Source organism: Equus przewalskii, chromosome 1 (assembly GCF_037783145.1).
Source record: "Equus przewalskii isolate Varuska chromosome 1, EquPr2, whole genome shotgun sequence".
Taxonomy (NCBI): domain Eukaryota; kingdom Metazoa; phylum Chordata; class Mammalia; order Perissodactyla; family Equidae; genus Equus; species Equus przewalskii.
This window is the reverse complement of record NC_091831.1, coordinates 26,165,957-26,182,584: the sequence shown is the minus strand read 5'-3', so window position 1 is coordinate 26,182,584 and position 16,628 is coordinate 26,165,957. Positions and strand designations below refer to the sequence as shown.

General features: G+C 37.5%; 1 protein-coding gene across 8 annotated transcripts in view; it reads right to left on the bottom strand.

Annotated features, from left to right (window-relative positions):
* CFAP43 (cilia and flagella associated protein 43) overlaps positions 1 to 16,628 on the bottom strand; it is a 128,127-nt gene that overhangs the window by 71,395 nt on the left and 40,104 nt on the right. For all 8 annotated transcript variants that reach the window (XM_070605702.1, XM_070606086.1, XM_070605614.1 and 5 more), the window contains 4 exons: positions 15,479 to 15,638; positions 11,212 to 11,279; positions 9,241 to 9,372; positions 4,980 to 5,096 (listed from right to left, as the gene is read on the bottom strand). In XM_070605702.1, coding sequence (XP_070461803.1) covers positions 4,980 to 5,096; positions 9,241 to 9,372; positions 11,212 to 11,279; positions 15,479 to 15,638 — 477 coding nt within the window. The remainder of the gene's footprint in view (positions 1 to 4,979; positions 5,097 to 9,240; positions 9,373 to 11,211; positions 11,280 to 15,478; positions 15,639 to 16,628) is intronic.

The window sequence follows — 16,628 nt, the reverse complement described above, 5'->3', positions numbered from 1 at the left end:
TAGAATCAGTTTATTGATATCCCACAAAACAACTTGCTGGGATTTTGATTGGGATTGCATTGAATCTATAGGTCAAGTTGGAAAGAACTGATATCTTGACAATATTGAGTCTTCTCATCTACTTACATGGAATATTTATCCATTTGTTTAGATCTTGTTTGATTTCTTTCATCAGAGTTTTGTGGTTTTTCTCATGTAGATGTACATACAGTTATGTGTCCTTAACAATGGGTTTACGTGCTGAGAAATATGTTGTTAGGTGATTTTGTTGTTGTGTGAACATCACAAAGTGTATTTAAACAAACCTAGATGGCATAGCCTACTACACATGTAGGATATATGGTATTAATCTTATGGAATCACCATCATATATGTGATATGTCATTGACTGAAACATTATTATGTAGTGCATGACTATATTTTGTTAGATTTACACCTATTATATTTTTTTGGTGCTAATGTAAATGGTATTGTGTTTTAAATTTCAAATTCCAATTGTTCACTACTGGCATACAAGAAAGCAATTAATTTTTGTATATTAAACTTGTATCTTGCAACTTTGCTATAGTCACTTAGTTCCAGGAGTATTCTTCATTGATTCTCTGGGATTTTCCACATAGACAATCAGGTCATCTGAGAACAAAGACAGTTTTATTTCTTCCTTCCTAATCTGTATATCTTTTATTTTCTTTTCATGTCTTATTGCATTAGCTAGGACTTCTAGGATGTTGAATAGGAGTTTTCATCGTTATCATGCTAGCTGTGAATTTTTTTATACACCTGCTTTATCAGATTGAGGAAATTCCCCTCTATTCCTAGTTTACTGAGAGTTTCTTTCCTTTTTTTTTTGTTTAATCATGAATGGGTGTTGGATTTTGTCAAATGGTTCTTATGCATCTCTTGATATGATCATGTGATTTTTCTTCTTTAGCCTGTTGATGCAAAGGATTACATTAATTCATTTTTGAATGTTGCACTAGCCTTGCATACCTGGAATAGATCTGACTCGGTTGTGGTGTATAATCCTTTTTATATATTGTTAGGTTCAATTTGTTAATATTTTGTTGAGGATTTTTGCATGTATGTTCATGAGAGATATTAGCCTGTAGTTTTCTTTTCTTGTAATGTTTTTTGTCTGGTTTTGGTATTAAGGTGATGCTGGTCTCACAGAATAAGTTAGGAAATATTCCCTCTGTTTCTATATTTTGGAAAAGATTATAGAAAACTGAGAGAATGTCTTCCTTAAATGTCTACTAGAATTCACCGTTAACCCTTTTTGGCCTGGTGCTTTCTGTTATGAAGATTATTATTAATTATTGATTCAATTTCTTTAATAGATATAGCCTTATTCAGATTACCTATTTCTCCTTGTGTGAGTTTTGGTAGATTGTGTCTTTCAAGGAATTGGTCCATTTCATCTAGGTTATCAAATTTGTGGGCACAGAGTTATTCATAATATTCCTTTACTATCCTTTTAACGTCCATTAGTTAGTTAGTAGTTAGGGGTTAATAGTGACGACTTCTGCTCCATTTCTGATATTAGTAATTTGTATCTTCTCTCTCTCTCTCTCTTTTTAGTTAACCTGGCTAGAGGTTTATCAATTTTATTGATCTTTTTGAAGAACCAGCTTTTGGTTTCTTAGATTTTCTCTGTTCATTTCCTATCTTCAGTTTCATTGCATTCTACTCTAGTTTTTATTATTTCTTTTTTTCTACTTACTTTGGATTTAATTTGTTCTCTTTTTTTCTATTTCCTAAACTGGGAGAGTAGATTACTGATTTTAAACTTTCTTCTTTTCTAGTATATGCAATCAATACTACAAATTTCCCTCTAAGCACTATTTTTACTGCAAAATCTCCTACATTTTGGGAAGTTGTATTTTCATTTACATTTAGTTCAAAATTTTTAATTACTCTCGAGATTTCTTTGAAACAGGTGTTATTTAGAAGTATATTGTCTAATGTCCACATATTTTGGGGTTTTCCAGCTATCTTTCTGTTATTGATTTTTAATTTATTTCCATGTGGCTTGAGAACTTACTTTGTATGATTTCCATTATTTTAAAATGGTTAAAGTATGTTTTATGACCAACAATATGATCTATTTTTGTGGTCAGTCCATGTGAGCTTGAGAAGAATGTGTATTATGCTATTGTTTGATGCAGTAGTCTATAGATGTCAATCAGATCTAGTTAGTTGATGGTACAACTATGTCCATACTGATTTTGATCTTCTACCTGCTGGTTCTGTCTCTCTGAAGAATTTCTTTTAACATTTCTTGCAGGGCATGTCTACTGACAAATTCTCTCAATTTTTATTTGTCTGAGAAGGTGTTTCTCTTTCACTTTTGAAGGTTAACTTTGCTGGATACAGAATTCTATATTGGTGACTTTTTTCTTTCAACATTTTAGATATTTCACTCTACTCTTGCTTGCATGATTTCTGAAGAGAGGTCCAACTCTCATCCTTGTTCCTCCAAGGGCATGGTTTTATTTTCTCTCTGGATTCTTTCAAAATTTTCACTTTGTCTTTGAATTTTCTGCAGTTTGAATATGAAATGCTTGGGTGTAGATTTTTTCTTTTGGTGACAAAGATTGGCCCGGAGCTAACACCTGTTGCCAATCTTCCTCTTTTTGCTTGAGGAAGAGTGGCCCTGAGCTAACATCTGTGGCCATCTTTCTCCATTTTGTATGTGGGACACCACCACAGCATGGCTTGATAAGTGGTGTATGTCCATGCCCAGGATCTGAACCTGTGAACCCAGGCTGCTGAAGCAGAGCATGCCAAGCTTAACCACTATGCCACTGGGCCCACCTCTAGATGTTTTTGGTATATATCCTGCTAGGTGTTCTCTGAGCTTCCTAGATCTGTAGTTTGGTGTCTATCATTAATTTTGAAAAATTCTCAGCCATTATTATTTCAAACATTTCCTCTGTTCCTTCTCCTCTTTCTTCTCCTTCTGGTATTCCTATTATGTATATGTTACATCTTTTGTAATTGATAGTCCCATGGTTCTTGGGTATTCTGTTCTTTCCTTTTCATTCTTTTCTTCTCTTTGCATTTCAGTGCTGGAAGTTTCTATTGACATTTCTTCAAGCTCATTGATTCTTTCCTTGGCCATATTCAATTTATTGATGAGTCCAGCAAAGGCATTCTTCATTTCTGTTACATTGTGTTTGATTCCTAGCATTACTTCTTTATTCTTTCTTAGAGTTTCCATATCTCTGCTTATACTACTTAGTTGTTCTTGCAGGTTGTCCACTGGTTCCATAAAAACTCTCAGTATATTAATCATAATTGTTTTAAATTTCTGGCCTGATATCCCAACATCTCTGTCCTATCTGAGTCTGGTTCTGATGCTCACTCTGTCTCTGTTAACTGTGGTTTTTGTCTTTTAGTATGCCTTGTAATTTTTGTCAAAAACTGGACATGATGTACTGGATAAAGGGATTTGAATTAAATAGCTTGTGTTATGAGATTTTATGTTTATCTGGTTAGGAGTTAGACTGTGTTTACTGTTTGCTATAGCTACATATGTTAGAAACTAAAATTTCCTCTGGTGTCCTTTTTGTCTCCTCTGTCATCTTCGGATTTCCCATGAGTCTTCTTTTTTTTGCTTTTGGTGAGGAAGATTGGTCCTGAGCTAACTTCTGTTGCCAATCTTCCTCTTTTTGCTTGAGGAACATTGTCCCTGAGCTAACATTTGTGCCAATCTTCCTCTATTTTGTATGTGAGATGCCACCACAGCATGGCTTGATGAGCAGTGTGTAGGTCTGTGCCTGGGATCTGAATCCATGAACCCTGGGCCCACTGAAGCAGAGCATGCGAATCTAACCACTATGCAACTGTGCCGGTCCACCTGTGAGACTTCTTCAATCAAGTCTGAGATATGCAGATTTTGCAGTTATAATGACCCTGGTACTGGCTCCAGTGGCAGTTCGTACTTCTGGGCATCTGCTCCAGTAACCTGTGATTCTCTATATCAGCCTGTCTGTCTCTATAATTTTGGGGGCAGTGGTTTGCCTTATGTCCTCAATTTTCTGATGGATCTAAAAAGAATTGTTGATATTAAATTTGTTCAGCTCTTTACTTGTTGTGAGGCTCCTTACATGCTGGACTGAAAGCCAAAGTTCATATCGTTAATTTTTACAAATAACTTTTACTCTTTCACAAGATCAAGACTGGAAAGCAGCTTAAAGTAACTACAATGTGATACAACTTAAGTTCTGTGTCTTGAATCCTAGGGAGTGGGTAACATGAAAATGTTGACAAGTATCTAAATCCTAAATGTGAAAATCTTGTATGAAATTTTTTATTGAGTTGAAACAACCATAAGAATAGACATAATTGTTATCAGAGAACATCTGGAAGAAAAATCATATAATCAGATAATAAAATAATTCAATATTGGAAGAAACATTGTGTTACCTATTCCACAGTCTGTGTATTTTTTTATTTGCTAGAACTCCCAAAATCTTAATGAATTTCCTAATAAATCATATGAAAAGTGAAATATGTTTCTTGAGATCAACAAAAAGTTAAATGAAAAGAAACTTTTTTCTTTTCTAAAAGTAAAGGGTGTTTTTTTTTTCCTAAGTAGGCTGAATTTATGTCTTGTGCATGGCAATTATTTCATTTTCATCCTCAGATGGGGCTGCATCACTCTGAAAGAGGGTAAATACAAATAGTTTAATGAGTGTTGATGACTCATTAGCAATGAATGGGTTTAGAGATCTAGCTTGGAAAGCTTGGATGGTGAATACAAATGGGATGGCTCCTAAGATTTCTATTGCTTTGGCTGTTTTCAGAGACTTAATATGAAGTCATTCTGACCGGGGAGTAGATTTAATGATGGAAGTGGTTGGCATTTCTACCGCATCTTGAAGAATGCTCTCTGCCTCCTATTTGCCTTAGGTTGCACATGAACTTCCAAAATCTCACCTTTAAATCCTACTGTGAAACAGTAAAATATTCCTTACCATGCAGTATTCATTTCCAGGTGTAATAAAGTCAATTGCCTGAAATTTTCCATCACAAGCATCTAGGACTTTATCAAAGGTTGGCTCCTCACCAAAAGTGTAAATATTAACAGATCCCTGTTAAACATACCGAAAAGAAAAGAAAAGAAAAAGAATGTAATTGTTGCATGTGCAGTTCAACAAACATTTATTAAATGCCTACTGTGAGAAAGGCACTGTGTGGGAAAAGGTGATGGGAAATTAGAGATCAACGCAGTAAGGTCTTGACCTTGAGAAGCTTAAAATCTAGATGCTTAATTTGTTTATTGATTGAGTCATTCATCATTTAAAATAACCAATAAATAAAACTTTCTTCTTTTCTCCACTTCCAGGATTTGTTTTTTAAGTTATAAAATGTGACATAACACTTTTTCCTGACTTCAAAAATAATGTATATTTATGCAGAAAATTTGGAAAATGTGGGAAACCAGTAAAGTTGTTAAGATGAACTAAATCCTGTCACATACTAGACCTTGGTGGACACTAAAAATGTTATAAATAAGCCTTTGTGGAAATTGTGGAGATATGGCTGAAGGTGTTACTTTATGACTTGGTTATCATCCTCAGCTCCCAAATTCACCTCTCAAAAAAAACTTATCCTGTAAGTTACACATGTCTGCCACGTAACTGTAATATGGTGTGGCCACTTAACTAGCAATAAGAAGTCTGCTTTCAACTGATGACAAGTTCTTCAAGTTTACTTGAGTTAAACACAAATATTTTTGTTGTTATCTAAAAAAAATACAACTCTGTAGAGTCTAAAATTTGGTAGATATTTACTAATTTTATGTTTCAGTCATTCCTTCAACAAACTTTGAGTGGATACCTTATGCCAGGCACTGCTCTGGATGTTGGAGCTACATCAGATGACAAAACAAGACAAAAGCTTTGCTCTCCTCGTGGAGTTTACATTCTACTGGGAGATTTGGACAAAAAATAAGATGTCTAAATAAGATACATGGTAAGTTAAAAAGTAATGATTCTAAGAAGAAAAAAAATAATGCAGGGAAAGAGGATATTATGTGGCAAAAGATGAGGGTGAAATTTTAACCTGAGTGTCCAAGAAAGGATTTACAGGGAAGGTGGTTCTAGAGAAAAGGCTGGAAGGAAATGAGGAAAGGATTCATGTGGATTCTGTGGGAAAGCATTCCAGACAGAGGAATGAGCCAGTGCAAAGACTCTGAGGGAGGAGCATGCCTGGTGACTTCAAAAAAACAGCACAATGGCCAGTATGATGGGAGCAGGGTGAATAAGAAGCAGAGTGGTGAGAGATAAGGACAGGGTGGGGAGTGGAGTCCACATCGTGGAGGGCCTTGTAAAGCATAGTGAGGATGTTGGCCGTTACTCAGAATGACATGGGAAATCACTGGAGGGCTCTGAGAAGAAAAGAGGCATGCTTTTTTCATTTTGACTGCTATGTTGAGGATACATCCTTTATTCTATCATGTACTGAGAAAAGTATATTAAAATCTCCCGTTGAGATTATAATTTTGTTTCTCCTGTCATTTTGTCATGTTTTGCTTTATATATTGAGGTTATTTTATTTGGTACATACATATTTTAAACATTTATATATTCCTGATGAATTTAACCTCTTAGTATTCTAAAATAAGCCCATTTATCTTTAGTAATGACAATTGCCTAAAAGTCTATTTTGTCAATATTAATATATCTCCACTTGCTTTCTTCTGGTAATGTTCGCATGACATCTCTTTTTCCATCTTTTTAATTACTTTTAATTTTTAAATTTACTTTCAATGTTACTGTACTTTTAATTTTTATGTACTTTCAATCCTATTGTACCCTTATGCTTTAGATATGTCACTTGTAAACAGCACAGTTGGGTTTTGCTTGTTTTTTTTTTTAATCAAGGATGGCAATCTTTGCCTTTTAACTAGATGAATTATTCTGTTTTTTACTTTTATTGTAATTACTAATACATTTGAGTAACCATTACATTTTAATTTATGCTTTCTACTGTCTTACTTGTTTTGTCTGTTCTCTTCTCTCTTTTCTTACCTTGTTTTGCATTGATTTTTTAAAAAATTTCACTTTCCCCCTCCATAGTGTGGAAATTTCATCTACTGATTCAGTTCTTTTGGTGGTTACCTTAGAAGTTACAACATGCATACTTAATTTATAAACACCAAAGCTTGCTTAAAACCTTTTCTCTCCTCCTGGGTAACAGAATAAACCTGAAACACTTTGTTCTATTTACTCCTTTGCCTCCAACTTACAGTACTGCTTTCTGGATTTTTAATTTAATGTTATATTAAAAACCAACTTCACATTATTTTTGCTGTTTTATACTGTCAGTGTTCATTAACATTTCTCCACACATTTACTACTGCTCTTCATTCTTCTTGCATCACAGTCCTTCCATTTGGGATCATTTTCCTTCTGTCTGAAGTACATTCTTTAGAATTTTCTCTAGTGATGGTCTGCTGCTGGCAAACCCAGTTTTGGAGTGTCTAAAAATGTCTTTTTTCACCCCTGTGAAAAAAGTCTTTTCACTGGGTATAGAATTCCTGGTGGTAGTTAGCTTATTTCACTACATCAGGGGTCAGCAAACTTTTTCTATAAATGGACAGAGGGTAAATATGTCAGGCTTTTCAGGCCATGTGGTCTCTCACAACTGCTTAACTCCACCATTGTGGTGTGAAAAGCAGCCAAAGACAATACATAAATGAATGGGTGTGACTGTGTTCCAATAAAACTTTATTTACAAAACAAGCAGCAGGCTGGTTTCGGCCCATGGGGCCATAGTTTGCTGATGTGGAAAATATCATTCCACTAATTCTCACTTACAACATTGCCATAGAGAAGTCAGTCATTAGTCTAAGTCAAATTCCTTTCAAATAATGTTTTTCTCTCTGCTTTTAAGATTTTCTTTGTCTTTTGCTTTCAACAATTTCACTTTGTTAAATATAGGTGTGGATTTTTTTTATGTATCATGCTTGGGATTCACTGGGCCTCTTGAATCTCTAAATTTATGTTTTTTAAACAGCTCTGGAAAATATCTCTCTAAATATTGCCTCTGCCCCACTCTCTCTCCTCTCTGGGATTCCAATCAAACTTATGTTAGATCTTTTCATTGTATCATGTCTGTTACCCTCCCTTCTGTATTATCCTATCCTTCTGGACTGCTTTCTGGATAACTTCTTCTGATCTATTCTCCAGTTCATGAATTCTTTCTTTGACTGTGTCCAATCTGCTTTCAGACATATTCATTTAATTTTTGATGTCTTAGCATATTTTTCTCTGGTAGAAATTCTGTTTGGTTCTTTCTCTCTTCTGTTATGTTACATTTTTTGTTGTTTCCTGTTCTCCACAGATATTTTAAGTTGTCATTTATTAAAACATGGTTAGCACAGCTGTTTTAACTTCTGGTAATTACCAGAAACTTAAGTCTTTCTATATTTAAAATAAGTTTCTTTTAGACAGAAAAATCATTGAACTCTACTTATAATCCATCTAAAGTCATAGCTGAATAATATAAACTGTTGCTAATCCTGACCTTTGAGGTTCACTCCATTAATTAGGAGTCTTCCTAACAATATAATTGAGGTAGACATTTGGTTACATCTTGCATTTATTCCCCTCTCTTTTTCTCTTACAGAACCCATATATTCCTTAGAGAACCACTCGTGGTCCCAATCTCAGTCCATATTTGGGTGGGTTGACTCTACCCATGGTCCAAGGGTAGGCATGTGACTTAGGACTGGCCAATCAGAGATTAGAATCTCTCTGGACGGAGTAATTGACCCAGGAGTGAGGAGGTGACTCAAGTTAGTACAATGAGTCTAGATTCCAGGACATCTTTTTCTAGCTGGTTTCTTTCGACCAGGGTCACCAAGAGGACAGAAATATAAACTGGAATTGCAGGAGGCTCTCTTGACAGCACAGGGGAGAATCTGCATGGGACGGGAGGCAGCAGAGAAGAAACAGACCCAAGAGATGGCAGAAAAATAAGGCCAGTGGCATCCAGGAAACTCCTGAAATCAGATCAACTCCCTGCCCTTTTAGTTACATGCACAAAAACAAACAAAAAACCCTTTGTTATTTAGGTCCTTCAAACTGGGTATTTTTTCATTTGCAACCTAAAGAGTTCTGACTAGTAGAGTATCATTATGCAGCACACTCTGCTCCTCATTCCTGTCGTGCAATGATGATAATAGTAATATTTGAAAATTGCATATCAAGAAATCACCATCTAGCATACCTTGTCTGTTTGAATCAGTAACATTTTGTAACTGGGAGAAAACATCATATGATCCACAGGCTCTTCAACCTCAAGAAAATTCTCTACTTTGTAATTTGAATCTTTAATAATAAAAGAATACACAATGCCATCCTAGAGACCAAAAACAATGAGATAAATGCAGAAAATCAGTCTCAGTCAATGCATAGTACACTTTCCTCATCAGACAAGCTAACTTTATTTTTGGAATCACCATCTATGTTTACATTATCTAGAATGCCGTGTCTTTTTACCTTCATTTAGGCAACTTTTAACCATATTTCCTGGTCAAGTTTCTATTTTATCTCTTTTATGACATACTTTTTCAATTACCTAAAATTTTACTGCTCTCTCCTTTCTTTGAACTTCTCTAGCATCTATCTTTTTACCACATTCTTCACTATACAGGAGGTGGGGCAAATGAGGCAGAGTTTATTATGTGGCTTGTACATAGCAGTCTCCTTACTTCAAAGGATACTAGCCTTAATGTATGTTATTTGATCATTATTATGTGCATTTCTTAACTCCTTAAATGACCCAAAAGTAGGGAGCATGCTGTTTATTTTTCTTGTGTCTTCCTTTTGAGTTTCTCTCACAGTGCTGGAAACAGGGCAAATACCCAGTAAAAATGGGTTGGTGGGTTGGTTGATTGTAAACAGATTTGGGTTAATTTAACTACTCTCAAAAGGAATTTGAGTTATAAGGAATAGTGAAGAGGCTTTGGAGAAATTCATCCATCATTTCTAGATTAGACCCCATCACAACTAAGAGTATGCATTTGTGATTTGGCTGGGTTTAGACACTTGGGACCTGGGGGAAAAAACATGTAAGGTGCTTTCTCCAAGCTCATCATCATTCTCCATCCTTCACCAGAGCAGATGTTCCAATCATTCCTTTAAACTAGGTTTAAAAAAATACAAAGAGTGACCTAGAGAAGGACAAGAGTCAGAAAAGGCCACAAATGCAGACTAAATGTAGGCGAGGTGGGGTAGTCCATTGCAAGGCTGGGGAAGGGGATTATGAGCTGAGTATAGGTTTATGAGCTCCAGATTCCTTCTCGGTGGTGGAGCTACATCTCTCACCCTGACATCATTGCCTAGCTGCCCTCAGGGTCCAGGAGATGTGATCTGTGGCAGTGGAGGAGACAAAGCTAACAGTGGTCTGTGACAGCTACCAGTAGACCTGAGATTTTCGTGTAGGTTGGCTCAAACCTTAGCACTGATTACAACATCATGGAAAAGGAACATCATCTGACTCCTTTTCAGACTTACTGAGGCTGTGTGCTCTAATAAGTGAGAGCAAAGACTTGGAGTTTGGAGTTTGACATAGCTGGATTCAAGCCCCAGCTCCTCCACTTACTGGCTGGTGACCTCTGTAAGACTTGGCTCATTCATCTGTATAAGGAGGAGGCCAATAGTTCCTACTTGGTAGTGTCGTTGTGAGGCCCAATAAGATAACACGAGCAAAGAACTTAGTGTGGTGCTTGGCACAAAGTAAGCACCAAGTAAATGAAGGCTATTAATACTAATTCAATACAGCCAATAACAATACGATCCATGTAAGCTAAGTGGGCACATGTAAGAGGCTGAGCTGAAGCTTAGACAAAGGTTCTATTTATGTCTGACAACCTAAGGCATTAAGTGCACAAACAGGCATGGAATTGGGTGACAGATATTAGGTGTTTGGGGGGGGGGAGATTTTTAAAATTTATTTTTGCTTATTTGCAATAAGATAAATATATGGTAGTTCATTATACCGTTCTCTCTACTTTTGTATATATTTGAAATTCTTCATAATAAAATGTTCTATAATAGCTTCCAAAAGGAAATAGTTTTAATTAATAATCTGACACAACCTGACATTCCAAATTATGGCTCATAATAGTAAATGGCTACATGTGGAAATTGTATATTTTCTTGAAAGCAATTAATTTTGAAGAAAAAAATACATTACAACTCCAGAAGCAAGCACGCCTCCCTTCTGATATGCCATGGTGACTGGACTGATCAGACTTCTCCCTTCTTTTGGAAAAGAAAAACAAGGTAAAACAGGTGACACACAATTAAAATTGCAATACAAAGTAATTAATCTCATTTGCTTTCCTAGGACTATTCATTCCTTTGTAGTTCTTTCTAAAAGTGAACTTCATATTAGAATATCTGCTTTGATGCCTCCCAAAAAATCACTAAGAAAGCTGCTTAGCAATGATTACTGATGTAAATCACACAAAGTTTTTAAAGAAATTTTTTCTTAGAGGTATGCTTTTTTTGGTAAGGAAGATTGGCCCTGAGCTAATATCTGTTACCAATCTTCCTCTTTTTTTTTTCTCCCCAAAACCCCAGGACATAGTTGTATATCCTAGTTGTAAGTCATTATAGTTCTTCTATGTGGGATGCAGCCGCAGCATGGCCTGATGAGCGGTGTGTAGGTCCACACCCAGGATCTGAACTGGTGAACTCCAGGCCATGGAAGCAGAGCGCACAAATCCAACCACTACGCCACTGGGCTGGCCCCCACACAAATTTTTTAAGTTCTGTATCATCAGATCTATGTAACTAACTTTGTAGAATTATATAGTAAATATATTTTATATTTTTAGGAAAGCATTGTCAGAGACTTTAAGAGAACAGCAAAAAAACAAACTAAAACTATATTATTATTATCAAGCTGTATACTTAAGATTTGTACATTTTATAACATGAAAACTTATATCTCAGTAAATAAAGCATGGTAGATAAAAGAAAGTAAAGAGAAAAAAATGTTCTATAAGAGCATGCGTTATTAATAAAATATCCTTGGATGTTGTACATCTGAAACTGACATAATATTATGTGTTAATTATAGCTTAGTAAAAAAATATTGCCCTTGGGGGAAAATAACAAAAGTATATTACCTTTTATGTAGATAAATCATAAGAACTACAAGATCAAATGCTCAGAAGTCACGCATCAAATTACTTGTGTACTGTGCATTATGTGCTTGGCATTTTGCCAGATGCTAAGGTACATGCTGTCCTTTCCCTCAAGGGCTATTTGCCTCCCAGCAGCCCCTTCTTTTCCAACCAAACTGCCACTAGAGTCCAGGTTCTTATGACTCCTGTGCTAGTCTAAGTTCCTGCTGTTCCTATGGCCACTTGCTTCTAGGATTGTCCTTTTCTGAATGATGGCTAATTAATCTCCCCAAGCACAAGTCCAGCTGGGGTGCATTCCCATTCAGGAGTTTTTGATATTTGCCCACTGTCAACTGAATTATGGATAAATGCCTTAGCTGGACAATCAAGGTCGGATATGGTATAGATGTCCTTTCGTTCCCCACCACCCCTGAGTAACACTTGATGCTGTAGACAAACTGGACCACTTCTTGTGTCTCAGCCTTCCCCATGATTTCCTGTCTGCATAGGTATCGTTGCCAAAAATTCCACCTACCCTCATCTCTGCCTGTGAACCCATCCTTCAAGGGCCATTTCTTATTTATTTATTTAGAGGAAGATTAGCCCTGAGTTAACATCTGCTTCCAATCCTCCTCTTTTTGCTGAGGAAGACTGGCCCTGAGCTAACATCCATGCCCATCTTCCTCTACTTTATATGTGGGACATCTACCACAGCATGGCTTGCCAAGCAGTGCATAGGTCGGAACCTGGGATCTGAACAAGTGAACCCCAGGCCGCCAAAGCAGAACATGAGAACTTAACAACTGTGTCACTGGGCTGTCAAAGGCCATTTCAAATGCCACATTTAAAATGACTTAGCTAGGCCTGTTTCCCTCATCTGAATTCCCATTGCATTTTGTGAAGTTCTCCCTTAATAAAATGTTCTATAATAGCTGGCCCCCACACAAATTTTTTTAAGTTCTGTATCATCAGATCTATGTAACTAACTTTGTAGAATTATATAGTAAATATATTTTATATTTTTAGGAAAGCATTGTCAGAGACTTTAAGAGAACAGCATCCCTTAATGAAATCATTTTAATCTACCTGGCTATAACTATCTGTCTACTTGTCTTATTCTCTTCAGTAAAATATAAATCCCTTGAGGGTGGAGCTTATGAGATTACAGTCATGCACCACACAACAAACTTTCGGTCAATGACAGACCACATATACAACGGTGGTCCCGTAAGATTAGTGCCACATAGCCTAGGTGTGTAGTAGGCTATACCATGTGGGTTTGTGTAAGTGCACTCTATGATGTTTGCACAACAGCAAAATCACCCAATGACACATTTCTCAGAATGTGTCCCCATCATTAAGTGATGCATGACTATATTTGCCATCTATGTCAATTCTGAGCCACCTTGCTTAGTGACTTCCACATTGTAGAGGCTAGATAAATATTTATTTGAAAGCATTTATAATAAACCATGAAAATTATTAGAAATAGTATACAGGAAGGAAATAGTGAACAACATAAGACTACACATGATCAAGTCCTAAATCATGTATAACATATTACAAGTGTGATAGGAGTTGGGAAATGAGAAACACTGTTTCATAATTCATTTACAAACACATATAGGTGCTAATTTACTCTGTAGCAATCTCTAGGATTAAACTTTGGAGCCACAGGATGAGGAAAACACAGTTCCTCACTTCAAAGAATTGATGTAGTAGGAAAGACAGACATGTAGCTGGGGCATTTGTGAAAGCATGGGATGAGGCTCTGACACAGCAGTGAGTCTGAAGGAACTCCAGACGTGGGCACCGAATTCTGCACGAAAGTTGAGGTGAGGACAAGGAAGGCTCCACACAGAGGATAATTTCACCAGGCAGAGAAGGAAGAAAAGGGCATCCCAGACAAAGGTAACTATAGATACCGGCAGGCAGAATTTGGAGAAAGCACAGGAGTGATGAGAACTTCTAAAAGGCTCGTGTGGGGGGAGCTGGAACCTGAAAGTCAGGCCAGGAAAGAGGCTTACTTTTTAGAGAGCTGTGGGATGGCATTGTAGAGGTGAGATTAGAGGGTGGACCAAGCCTGGAGGGTACAGGTGAGAGCAAAGGGAAAAGGGAGGGGCCAGGGGAGGAAAGTCGAACCTCATGGCCTCAGTTGTATCAGTGAAGTGTGCGTCAGGGAGTGGTAGAGGGAGCGGATGAGGGACACTGCAGGTGGGGAGAAGTTGCTGTCAGAGCTGATGGCTGAGCTGGGAACTGGAGGAATCAGAGAGCAAAGTGGTAAGACAATGAGCTAGGGAGGCATGTCTGCGAAATGTTGGGAAGAAATGACAGGCTCCATCAGAAAATTCATACTGGGGTGTGCAGGAAATAACACTAATGGAGCATTAGGATCAGATTAGAGAGGCCTTGAAATCCAGGCAGAGCAGGCCTGGAGTGACATGTTGAAAATGGTCTGCAAGAGGGCAGTCTGGCAGGGATGAGATGCCTGGTTTGGGTCAGCTATAGACTGAGGTCGATGAAGTCAGTCCTAAGATTACTGCAAAAATCAAGGTAAGAAATAACAAGAGCAGCTGGACTGGAGAGTGCAGTGGACAGGTTTGGGGCACTTGCCCTGGCAAGGCTCCCTTCTCAAAGGATCTACACCTGGCTGCCACTGGGTGAACACTGGCTTCTGAAACCCAGGCCTAACCCTGGCCAGAGCTGATGGGACCAGGAATGGACACTAGATCTAAGGAGAATAGATCAGATTCTCTTAGAAATTCTAACCAAGCAACATAAAGGTAATTTTCAAGATGGTAGCTGGACTTAAAAGAGAAGGTCATTATGGAGAAAGGGGTTGAGAGTGGTGGAGGGCAGGAAAGCAAGCTTTGATTGGCTGATTAAACAGAACAGGCATATATACAAGAAAGGATACAGGCCAGTAGCTAAGAACTTGGACTCTGAAGTCTTATTGCCTGGATTCAGGTCTCAGCTCCACAGTTTACTAGTTATGTGAATTTGGGCATGTTTCTTCATCTCTCAATGCCGCCATTTCCTCATCTATATCGTGGAGATAAAAATGTTTCTCCTTCTGAAGTTGTTTTGAGGATTCCATGAAATCTGCATTATAGAGTGACAGAATATCTGGAGCATAGAACATTTAATAAACATTAGCTAGCTATAAGGAATAGCCACAGGACTTGGTAACTAACTACAGGGTAAAGGAGAAGGAAGCATCAAAGGTGTGTCTAAGAAAGAGAAAAATAGGGAGCAAAACATCCATCTTGAAGTGCAAAACCATTACCAATGGCAACATTTCTGGAAATATGAAGCAAAGCGGTTTCTCACCCTTTGGTGGTCTGTCTTCTGTCTTATTAAGCATAGTCACCTTCAAGGTGTCTCCGTTAATCATTAAAAGATGACCCTCTTCACAGCCAACATACAGGTCACTTGTTGGAGTCCAGCAGTGCGTAGTCGGGTGAAGCAAAGGATACAGATCGTCTTTAGGCTTCAGGGAAAGATTAGAAACCTTGTGTTAAGACAACAATCATTGCCTAAGAGCCAGAGAATCACCCATCAAAACAATTTCCAAGAAGAAACGAATACGGACCTACAGACATTCATTGGTCCTGCCATTTGCCAAGAGCTAAGTAAACTTCTCCTTCCTTGCTCTATTTTTCTCTCTACATTTTAATTCACTAGGAAGAAATAAAGCATTCTTGGCAACACATTCAGAGTTCTAGTGTCACAGATTTTCATGAAAATTTTGAGTGATAACTTCTACACTGTTTCTTGGTGGACTTTTGGTATCTTGAATCTAAGAAAGTCATCATATAACTAAAATCACCCTTTTTTGAGGAAGACTTTCATCAACATTTCCCCTTACTGGTTTTTCAAGGGGCATGAATGTGATTTTCCTTGAGTGGCTATGGAGAGGTTGGCCTAGATCCTCTGCCTAGTTAGCTTTCATGGAAAGTGAGGAGATGACCCTTTGCCTGATTCCAGTGGCCCCTCTAAATTGGTTCATGAAATGTTCTATGTGACCTTGATTCCATGGAAAAATCAAAAGAAATGCACAAAATCTTAGGATGGACTTACAAGAAAAGCTGGTTTTGAGACTAAAATTAATGTGGACCAAGTATCTAAGGCAAATATTTCCTGCAAAGGCCAGCTAGTGAATATTTTAAGTTTTGTGGACCACATAGATCCCTGTCATACATCCATTTTTTTCATAACCCTTTAAAAAATGTCAAAAACATTCTTAGTTTGGGGCCATACAAAAGCAGGTGATTTGTTGATCTCTGCCTCAGATGATAACACCTCAGAGTGTTATGCCCCTTAGAGCCTTAAACACTGCTGTCCAGCAGGAGAGACGCCACTGCCCTTTTCTGTCGGCACAGAGCAGATCCTTGTAAGTCTAGGACCACCTGCCCTCCTTCCTGGAGGTCAAGGTAGCTGTGGCAGCTATTCTGGGCATGTGTCCCCCACAGCACTGATT